The sequence below is a fragment of the Silene latifolia genome, unplaced genomic scaffold (assembly GCF_048544455.1).
Source record: "Silene latifolia isolate original U9 population unplaced genomic scaffold, ASM4854445v1 scaffold_177, whole genome shotgun sequence".
In the NCBI taxonomy this organism is placed as follows: Eukaryota; Viridiplantae; Streptophyta; class Magnoliopsida; order Caryophyllales; family Caryophyllaceae; genus Silene; species Silene latifolia.
In genome coordinates this window covers 228,277-239,924 of record NW_027413149.1, presented here as the reverse complement: position 1 = coordinate 239,924, position 11,648 = coordinate 228,277, and the positions used below count along the sequence as shown (strand labels likewise).

The window sequence follows — 11,648 nt, the reverse complement described above, 5'->3', positions numbered from 1 at the left end:
TAGTGATATTTGCTTATAAGGCATGATCTTTGCTATTTCAGTAATAATAACAATAATATTGTTGTCTTTGATGTTTTTATTGAGGATATGTCAAGGTAGCAACTCAAGTCCCATATTGCCATATTGGAAAACAACAGAGCAACAAAGTATTGTCTTGCTTATAACTATAAGTCATTATTAGTAGGTCATTTTGGAAGGAGTCAAACTTGGCTGAAAGCGCCTAAAGGTAGCAATTGGGTCAGTTAAGTCACTGCTTCGGGTTATATCGAGTCAGTCTAATCTTTCGGGTCTAGGCGGGGTTAGGTCGGGTCATTATCAGGTATAATTATTTTATCGGATTAGTTCAATTTATAGCCGCTAAAATTAGTTTTTGAACCATTATTGGATTTAGTTATTCCATCCCTTATTAGGCCGTGTTTGGTAAACATCATATTGAGTAACATTAGTAGATTCCGGCCTAATTAGTAGGTTGACCAAAATTTGGATAATAAACTAATAGCTCACCTTATGTTAAATTAAATTCTAATAATTGATTATCAATCGTGTTTCTTTTTCAGTTTCCCAATCCCAAAGGCAAGTAATAAGAACAAGTGTAGGTGAACAAAACTCCATGCCATTTTCATCAAGAAATGCAACTATAGGTTTTTTTTTTATCATTTTAGGTCGGTTTAGTGTATTGGGTCCAATAGAAACGTATTTGGGCCAACATTATGGGTCCAATTGCACGGGTTCAATTTTCATGTTAGTCGGTCACTTTCAAGTAGGCAAAATACGACTATTTTAGTGGTCCTATCATAAAATACGACTATTTACAGACAGTCCAAAACTTTGACAATTAAATAAAGTACTATGTTTGTGTGACTTTCTACATGACGAATATAGATGATTCGATCCCACAAAGAAGTTTGGTGATTAGGAACAGTACTCAACAATCAATGTCAAATCTCCGAGAATCGCTCACTGACATTACGAACGGTACTCCTTTTTCTATTTTATTAATTGTGACTGATCTAGGGGCACGTGTGATAAGATGTACGGTCTTAACCGGTAGTCATAAAGGTGATAGAGTGCATATTGCTCGACTAACACTTACTCCATCGGACACCAGTAGATTTCCGGTACGTTTCAGTAGAAGGCAATTCCCCATCGCTGTTTGTTTTGCGAGGACAATAAACAAGAGTCAAGGTCGGTCTTTATCTCAGGTCAGCATCTATCTTCCAAGACCGGTATTTAGTCATGGCCAGCTTTATGTGGCACTTTCCAGGGTCACAAGAAAAGAAGTCTTGAAAATTCTAATTTGTGATTCAGATATGCGTACATCTAATACGACTACTAATGTAGTCTATCATGTCAAATTTTTAGAATAATTTGCGTATGTTAAAGTAGATTCTCAAATTCTTTTCCTTTATTCGGGTTGTAAAGTTTTTTATATTTGCAAATTGTATTTACAATGGTATATTATGTTTTTTTAGCTTAAATCATTGCATTACAACACGTCTTTGAAAGATGTGTAAACATTAATCATGTAGATCACGGATTTACAACTATTATAATTATAATAGAAATGGAAACTAAAATATTCATCAAAAAATAACATTCATACCGACCTAAATACATACCCGTGCAATTTTGCACGGGTTTAAAACTAATTGCTAATTAAAGTAATATATAACGAAGATATTTTTCTTAATATCAATAACATTTGGTATTATGACTAATATTACCTGGCATGTTCTCAATAACATTTGCTATTATGACTATATTACCTGGCCTATTTCAGAACACGTTTTCATATTAGAATAACATATTACATTTTACTTATCGAAATATGTTGGGACTTGGGTACATATTAATAAGCTAAGTAGAGAAAAAAATTACAAGATTATTTAACTTATTATCGTAAATATGAGGCTGTGTATCAATTTTTCATGATATACTCCTAATAATTATTGTTTAATTAACTTATTAACGAGCACACGTTACAAAAACCGTAATTAATTTATAATAAAATGAGATGCATTATTTTGGGATATTATCAAGCAATTGATATCTGTTTTGGAACATTTTAGCTAATAAATCACACACGAGTAAATGTATCAAACAGAATCAAACATTACTATATGAACATCATATCCAAACATAAATGTATGTATTTATACATACAAAACCAAAGAAAATATTCAAGAGTGAAGATAAGCAAAATGACGCTAACTCATCTTTTACATCTACTACTCCATGTCATTTCCATGCTTTACCAAGGAAATGCATTTTCCATGGACATATTTCCAATAGATTCACACCATTTACAAATATTACCTACAAGTTTTACTTCGAAAGAGCGACAACACTTTCTTCGTAACATATCCTTGTCTCGAGCATTCTATGCTAACAATAGAAATTCAAAATTGGGTCTCGAATCGATACGCTCAACTCTTATGAATGTTCAAAATAGTTACTTTGTAACTCAATTGACCTTTGGAAGTTCCGATCCCCCTTTCTCCCCTCTTGTCATTCTTGACACTTGGGCGGATTTAACTTGGATCCAGTGCGCCGATTGTGAAGCATGCTTCAACTTAAAAACTTCGTTTAAGGTTGAAAATTCGAGTACATATTCCCGAATGGACGTTGAAGATACAAGATGTAGTCCAAGAATCAATTATGAGGGATCGTGTGGATTCGAAGCCTATTTTGGGATAGGCCATACAGAAGGGTACTTAGGCATGGATACTTTTCGTTTTAGCGACTCTTCCGAATATTTTCCAAATATTGCATTCGGATGTGGAGTCAAAAACCACAACCTTAGTTTTGCAGATGGCCGCGATAACATGATATCTGGGGTCCATGGACTTGGAATCGGTCCAAAATCCATGATGACTCAATTAGACATGGACATTAAAGGTCGCTTCACTTACTGCATCCGGTCCGATGGCAAAAATAGCACTATCAACTTTGGGGATGACGCTCAAATAGACGGAGGGGTTGGAAAAACCGTAGAAACAATCTCGATGAACCCGAGAGCTCGGTACCATTTATACTTGGCCGGTATTACCGTAGAAGGACATAGGCTACCAATTAACCCATCAGTTTTTCTATTAGATGACAGAGATTTCACAAGAGGTTTCTTTATTGACCCAAGTGCACCATTCACCGTACTAACCAATACGGCATATATAGAATTAAGGAACGCGATAATAAACCACTTTAAAGCGTACAACTGGGAGCCTCTACAAAAGGGTTCAAACGACATGTTTGATCTATGTTACTCGGATGTGCCTGACGGAAAAGATCAAGTTTACCCTTCAGTGACTTTCAATTTCATAAAGTCACCAGGAACCACTACTGGAGAAATTAAACTTTTACTTCACAAAAGTAATGTATTTGGTAATATCGCGGTTAAGAACGGGTTTTGTTTGCAAATGTTACCAACACCAGGTTCAAAGGATGGGCCTTCAATTTTTGGGGCATTTCAACAGACCAATTTCCAGTTCCTATTTGATGTTAAGACTAGGTTGTTGTCTTTTGTCCCTAAAGATTGTTAACAAGAGTTAAAAACCTCAACATCTCTGTAATAATTAAGGGATTGAAAAAATCATAATATAATCGTAATAGAAGTTTTGGTTCTTTCTTTTTTTTTTTTTTTTTGACGAATACATAAAGATACATGATTTCTACACAAGCGCTTTTCTTTTATAAAGATTATGAGCTATCCTATTCATACCCCTAGGACAATAACTAAGAGAACAACAAAGTGGAAACGAGATGCGATGAGACTTAAGATCCCGGATAATGCAAATAATAGACGCAATCGCTTCTCCGCTTCGCTAAAACCGTTTGCATAACTAAAATAAGACAATCTGTAACAAGTCTAATATGGAGATAGCCTTCATCCAAGGCCCATTTTAGTGCCATGATAGCAGCATGTCCTTCGGCATGCAGGGCAGATGAAGCAAACGTGCGAGCATGAGCAGTAGTCCTTAAGGTTCCATTACCATCCAACAAGCACCACCCCATGCCAGAACTTCTATCCTCTCTCCAAGCAGCATCACACTTGACAGTTTACCTTTAAATAAAAGTTTTGGTTCTTTCTAAGTTACCTTTAAATACCAAATCTATGGTAATTAGGATAAGTTGATCATTTTAACGCAAGTTGGTGATTCCAAAATGAATGCAATATCTATAAATATTATTAAAAGGGTAAATTGGGTATCACCCTCCCATAACCATTCTTAATTGAAGGGGTCCTCATTCACCTCATATGAGAGGGTGGCGCCCAAATTAGGTGTCACCCGGTGGCGCCCAAATTGAACCATATGAGGCACCCTTCTTAGGGTGAGGCAGTTGTACCCATCCTAAACCATTGGATTAAACAACTACAAGTGCCTCTGTTGACACATGTCTCCTTATATAACCCCCAACAAACTCCAAATTTCCCTCACTTCAAACATTTACTCCGTCACATTTACTCCCTTCACTCTCTCTCTTCAAGTCGTCTAATACAGTGAGCTCCGTCTTCGCCATTCACTCAGATTTCGACGCCATTACACGTGAGCTTCGTTCGCCATTACCACCGAACTTTCGGACCTCCGTTATCATCCGTCCAGTTAGGTAATTTCGATCAACTCATTTTAATTTCAATTTACTTAGATTTTCACCTCCATTATCATTCCTTATTTTTCACCCTAATTTTCAATGGACTTATTTATTCCTTAATTTATCGCTGTTCTTATGCAGGTTTTGATCGGTTTCTTAGCATAATCGAGCACAGTAGGAACACATGCAATCTATTGAAGTCGATTTCTCCTCTTATTCAAATGTTCCTTTCCGTTATGATCGATTTCAGTTGATTCAATAGTTTTGATTTCAATTCATCGGTACTTTTCATTTTATCTTCTCTGACTCATCTCGTTTTTGCCGTTATCACTATACTTTCATTACTTATTAATTGTTTTAATACAGGTTTTAATCGTTCTTGATCATAATCGAGCAGCGTATGAACACATAAAATCAATTGACGTCGATTTCTCCGCTTCTTTGTAAGGTCCTTCCCTTTTATTTCTATTTTGCTCACTGATTTACTTGATTTTGTGTGTTTTCGATTCGAGCTTGTTTTTTCTAGTTCCTTTTCTTCGTATGCTTCGTCTCTTCACTTTCTATCCGTAGTCTCTTCTATTTAATGTTTGCTTCCATAATTTTAGCTAGTTTAAGATGTGTATAGCATTATTATGACGATTTTTGATATTCTTTCATTTTTTAAGTTTTCGCTTTCATTTTGTGTTTACTTGCTGAAATTGTTGTAAAACTTGTGCTTCATGCTGAAAATTGCTGTAAAAGTGATGTTTATCTCTGATATATGCTGTAAAATAGATGCTTACTTGCTTAAATTGCTGTAAGAATGTGGTTACTTGCTGAAAGTGCTGTAAATTAGATGTTTACTTACTGAAACTGCTGTAAAAATGATGTTTTATGTTGAAAAATTGTTGTAAAAATGATTGAAATATGGTGGTTAACTTTCTGAAATTGTTATTAAAGTGAGGTATATTGCCGAAATAAGATGTAAAATGATGTTCAGTTGCTTAGATTGCTGTAAAAGTCATGTTTATATTGCTGAAAAATCCTAATAGATGCGGGAAGAAATATTAAGTGTATCAAATATTCCATATGTGAACTGGAGTAGCTTTTTCGCAGCTGATAAGTTAAGGATTCTTGAGATATCTGCAACCAATTATAAAGTGAATTAGCTATTTGCAATTGTCAGTCTGTTCTTTATCTTTTAGGTTTCGGTATTATAGCTTTTGCTTGAGGGTGCAATCTCAGTAGAGTCATCGGACTCCCTTTTTTTCTTTTGCATCGAACTCACTTTGTTGTTGATGTTGATGTTGTTGTTGACGGATGTATTGTTGCAAAGATTAATCTACAATAGGCCTATAGGAACTTAGCAAGCAACTAACTTTGACATGAAAATTATTTCAGTAGGTCGGCTTTATAAGATCTTGGGGTTTGTCCTTATTTCTTGTTTTTTTTTGTCTTGGTAGTTGTTCATTTATAGAGGTATACATGCTTTATAAGCAGCATTTAGTGTGCATATAATAGATTACTGCTTAAAAATCAAGCGTCTATCAACTTCTCAGTTTGTAATAACTGAATCATCTGAATAATCTTTTAGTCGTGAGATGTAGAAAGTAGTATTGAGCTATGCTTGATCACCTGGTGTCAAAATTATTGTCAAGGTTGATGGGGTTTCATTGGTAGAATCTGTGGTAGTGTGAAGAATAGACCAAAAGTAGATTACCTTCATTTGCCTTATTATCGGCAAGCCATAGCTTTCTATTTATATGTATAACCAGGTTTTTGACTTGAAAAGTTTTGTTAGTCTACTGAGGTTTTATTTTGGAATGCTAATATAATGATTCTTGTCTAGTGTTGGTAGATATGAAGGTCTTTTAGACATCATCCTAGATTAGAAACTAAAAAATGTTGGGTACTCCGTATATACTCTTATGTCTAAGTACGAGATATTTTAAGCCTTTCTTTCGAGTCCTGTTCCTTGCTTGTCTGTGGGATTTGAATTGGACTCATGTCATTCTTAGCACATCCTTTATTATTTTAGAATCTATTGCACTTAATATGGTTGGCCCTGATAGATGTTTTGTGTTATTCTAATAATAGAGAAAATATTGCCGGTTGTTAAGAATCAGCATTTACTACTTTGTACCTTGCTTATCTGCAATGCTGCCGCCATGGAGGTAAATTCTTCCAGGAATGCAATAATATTCCATCATTCTAATAATGTATGTAGGTTATGATTGTGCGATCTTTTTTCAGACACTCCCAATTTTCCTGGATAGTTTGGTTACAGCTTGGGGTGCCATCCTCATTTCAGTGACATTAATACTTTTGTTTGGCGAGGTCAGTGGATAAGTTCTTGCTGTGCTAAATCGTTTTGATTCTTGTTCATAAAAGGTTTATTCCCTTCATCCCAATCATTTGTTTATCTTTGATTACAATACCTCACAAATAATAAAGAAGGTAAACAAATGATTGGGACGGAGGGAGTGTTTGTTTCACCTAATGCCTACCATATCCTTTCTCCATTATCTATGTTTTCAATGGTGAATGCTGTAGACTCTTAGAGCGGAGTTTGCTTTGCGATATACACAGTAATAATTTAAAAAAGTTCTAGTCCGGTTGAGTACATGAACATATTACTTTGCTGAAGTATTGAAGTTGTTTTTCTTGTGTCATCACAATCAGTCTATTCTCGCTATTCCATAATTTGCTTATGTTCTTTGCACTTGCAGATTATACCACAATCACTTTGTTCTCGCTATGGTTTGGCGATTGGTGCAACAGTTGCTCCTTTTGTTCGTGTACTTGTTTGGATTTGTTTTCCTATTGCCTACCTCATAAGCAAGGTGGGAGCTTACTTATATCCTTGATGTGCACTCGCTTTTGTCTTGAATGTGATATGGCCTTTCTTGAATATTTTCCTTTGCGTGGCCTACAATATTTATTGATTATATGTACTTTGATTGGTTCACAGCTGCTGGATTTACTTCTAGGGCATGGACATAAAGCTCTTTTCCGCAGGGCTGAGCTGAAGACACTTGTGAATCTGCATGGAAACGAGGTATGTAATTTGTCTGTCTGTAAGTGATCAATTTTCCGTTCTGCACATGTTGGACCAGAATCTTTAGAACTTGGGATTAAGTTGAAGTTTGATCAACATATTATCATCATAAATTTATACATGACCTTGTTTAGTTGCTCTTGTTCTGTTGCATTGCTGATGGTTATCCTTTTGTGCTTCATTTCCTGTGATCCTATCATGGTGCTACCCAAGCTGGGAAAGGTGGGGAATTAACTCATGATGAAACTACAATTATCGCTGGAGCATTGGAACTAACAGAGAAGACAGCTGGTGATGCAATGACTCCAATAGCTGATATATTTTCGATTGACATCAATGGCAAACTTGATAGGTTCAAAAATTTTGAGCAGCCTTGATTTGACACTTAAAAACATATATAATTTTGTAGTTCAGCAACATCAACTTCAGCATTCAAAACAAAAATAAATTTTATACTTTCTTGAGCTTATGGATGCTCTTCTGTATAGGGACTTGATGAACTCAATAATGGATAACGGTCATAGCCGAATTCCAGTCTATTATGAGGAGCAGACCAACATTATCGGATGTATCCTGGTAAGTTTAGTGTCGATGTTAGCATTGGGTTTTCTATCATTCAATTTTTGTCAATTGTTGATTGTATGGTTCTTTTATTCTGGCCGTCGTGCTAAACTGCATTAGCTTAATGCAGATGCTTGTTGCTTATTCAATATTAAATGGTGCACGTCATGTGTTCATAAAAAACAGGCTAATGATCTTAGGGCTAGGACTTGACAGTTCTCCGTGGTTAATTCTAATACACTCAACGCTCATATTGATAATAACTTTATTGTTGTGTTCTCCTGATCAGGATACTGTTATCATTTCGACGTGCACTTTAGTTTAGCCTGCTTGTTTGTTTGTTAGCGTGGCAAATTTTCAGAGTGCACTAACATTTTTTTTTGGCTCTGAAATATGACGGAATAAAGCTAAAATGTTTTCACTTCTTTTTATTGTGAAGCAACAGACAATCAGAATTCTCGATTAAATTTTCATCGTCGTCATTTGGAAAGTTATCTATATTTTTTTTCTAATTCCATTCTTCACATGAATTTACCTATCACTATCACTGACAGTTTCAGATGATTATTATTCGTTCGCAGCTGAGTGTCACATATTTGCTATTTCCTTTTACTTGGCATTGAGTTCATGACTGTTTATTGTTTATTTTAGGTGAAAAATCTTCTAACTGTTGACCCAGAAGATGAGGTGCCTGTAAAGAGTGTAACAATTCGCAAGATTCCTAGGTTTGTGCCTTTGTGGATATGACTTATGATTCCTGTCTTAGGAGATTACATGCTTATATGAATGATGAATGACGTTAGACGTTATGCGAATGCAATAGGTTGGACGATGCTGATGCTATAGATGCATTACAGGATAGGTTATTGATTAAATTCTTTGTTTGCTATCGTTGTGTGTACTTGTATAACATGAATTGAACATCATCAGGATGAAATGGATCACTTTAGATTAAGCATTGCACAGGCTGGCATTTTTAATCTCCGATTTAGCAATAAGCAATGGCAGTTTTGACATTTTAATTATCTGGTCACTTGAGCTTCTGAATTGATTTGACCTATATCTTTATTACAGTGAGATGAGAATTTTACTTCTCAAAGTAACTACTTGTAGGCCTTAAGATTCAGGTGATCCTGTCAAAAAGGCAGGCGTGGAGTCGTGGACCTCTATTGGGGTTATTTTGAGTTTAGTTCTAGTCAAGATCAGATTGTTGTTCTGGTTGAACCTTTTTTTCTTCTAAGTTAGTCATTATTTATCGACTTATAAGGAGTGCCTGTGAACTGATTTGTAGTTCTTCCGGTATCCTCACTTTTGGATTCATTGTATAAGGAAATTAGATAGCATTACTCCGATGCAAGCTGACAAACTTGTTTTTTTGTAGGGTGCCTGAATTAATGCCGTTGTATGACATCTTGAATGAGTTTCAGAAAGGGCATAGCCACATCGCAGTTGTTACAAGACAATTGAACAAATCATTGATACCGTATGCCAATGGAGATCAGGCAGAGGGTATGTTGTGGATTTCTGTTTTCCAGTCTGATGATCTGCTTGACCGTTGGAACTCCTGGAATTTTGCACAATAGACTCCATCTGAAATTCATTTTATTTGACAAATGGGATTTTCCTGACCTCAATATATATGACGTCTATGGTCTAGGCTTGTCAAAGCATTTTTGAGTGCTATGTACCAACAAAAAAAAAGCATTTTTTAGTGCTAGCACCCAAGGAAACTCTTGTCAAAACAAATGAGCCGATGTTCAATAAGTCATTATACACTTCATGAAGGCACTTAACATATGCTATCTTACTGACTTGGTGAAGTTAAGACTTAAGATTAGCCATCTTCCAAATTTGCTCATCAAACTTGAGCTAGTAACTCAAGCTTGCTCATAGAAGTTTCTCCTTCAAGTTATCATGAATTTCAATTAGTTTTTAGTTAAATTTTCTGTGCTCAACACTATAGCTATAATTAATAACATAGCCTACCAAGGCTACCACTGATTAATAAATTCGCAGACAACGGGTCCGTAAGGTCAGTTTATCAATATGAGTTTGTTTACCAGTAAATTGTGAAACTTGGTCATAAATGGTCAACATCGCCTATTTTCCTCTTTTTCTTATTTTGTGAATCGTATACCTTATTTTGTGAATCTTAGAGCTTGTTTTGTGAAACTAGAAGGTAATATTGTGAAATTTGGTAATAAAATGGTCGAAATCACCTATTTTGCTCTTTTTCTTATTTTGTGAATCATAGACCTTGTTTCGTGAACCCTAGGCCTTATATTGTGAAACTTGGTCATAAATGGTCAAAATCACCTATTTTGCTCCTTTTATTATTTTGTGAATCCTATACCTTATTTTATGAATCTTAGAGCTTGTTTTGTGAAAATAGAAGGTAATATTGTGAAATTTGGTCACAAAATAGTCAAAATCACCTATTTTGCTCCTTTTATTATTTTGTGAATCATATACCTTATTTTGTGAATCTAAGAGCTTGATTTGTGAAACTAGAAGGTAATATTGTGAAATTTGGTCATAAAATGGTCGAAATCACCTATTTTGCTCTTTTTCTTATTTTGTGAATCATAGACCTTGTTTCGTGAATCCTAGGCCTTATATTGTGAAACTTGGTCATAAATGGTCAAAATCGCCTATTTTCCTCTTTTTATTATTTTGTGAATTCTATACCTTATTTTGTGAATCTTAGAGCTTGTTTTGTGAAAATAAAAGGTAATATTGTTAAATTTGGTCACAAAATGGTCGAAATCACCTATTTTGCTCTTTTTATTATTTTGTGAATCATAGACCTTGTTTCGTGAATCCTAGGCCTTATATTGTGAAACTTGGTCATAAATGGTCAAAATCGCCTATTTTGCTCCTTTTATTATTTTGTGAATCCTATACCTTATTTTGTGAATCTTAGAGCTTGTTTTGTGAAAATAGAAGGTAATATTGTGAAATTTGGTCACAAAATGGTCGAAATCACCTATTTTGCTTTTTTTATTATTTTGTGAATCGTAGACCTTGTTTCGTGAATTCTAGGCCTTATATTGTGAAACTTGGTCATAAATGGTCAAAATCGCCTATTTTCCTCTTTTTTGTAATATTGTGAAATTTGGTCATAAAATGGTCGAAATCACCTATTTTGCTCTTTTTCTTATTTTGTGAATCATAATTGTTTCGTGAATCCTAGGCCTTATATTGTGAAACTTGGTCATAAATGGTCAACATCGCCTATTTTCCTCTTTTTCTTATTTTGTGAATCGTATACCTTATTTTGTGAATCTTAGAGCTTGTTTTGTGAAACTAGAAGAGAATATTGTGAAATTTGGTAATAAAATGGTCGAAATCACCTATTTTGCTCTTTTTCTTATTTTGTGAATCATAGACCTTGTTTCGTTAACCCTAGGCCTTATATTGTGAAACTTGGTCATAAATTGTCAAAATCGCCTATTTTCCT

General features: G+C 34.9%; 2 protein-coding genes across 2 annotated transcripts; both read left to right on the top strand.

Moving 5' to 3' along the window:
• The first annotated feature begins 2,201 nt into the window (after positions 1-2,201).
• On the top strand, positions 2,202-3,539 carry LOC141638092 (aspartic proteinase nepenthesin-1-like). The gene has a single exon (XM_074447526.1). The coding sequence runs from the start codon at positions 2,202-2,204 to the stop codon at positions 3,537-3,539; it is 1,338 nt and encodes a 445-aa protein (XP_074303627.1).
• A 1,853-nt stretch (positions 3,540-5,392) lies between these two features.
• Positions 5,393-9,968, top strand: LOC141638091 (DUF21 domain-containing protein At2g14520-like). The gene is made up of 10 exons (XM_074447525.1): positions 5,393-5,416; positions 5,622-5,729; positions 6,642-6,743; positions 6,823-6,906; positions 7,299-7,412; positions 7,541-7,631; positions 7,841-7,979; positions 8,116-8,203; positions 8,840-8,913; positions 9,570-9,968. The coding sequence occupies exons 1-10, from the start codon at positions 5,393-5,395 to the stop codon at positions 9,769-9,771; spliced, it is 1,026 nt and encodes a 341-aa protein (XP_074303626.1). The 3' UTR covers positions 9,772-9,968.
• Positions 9,969-11,648: the final 1,680 nt, after the last annotated feature.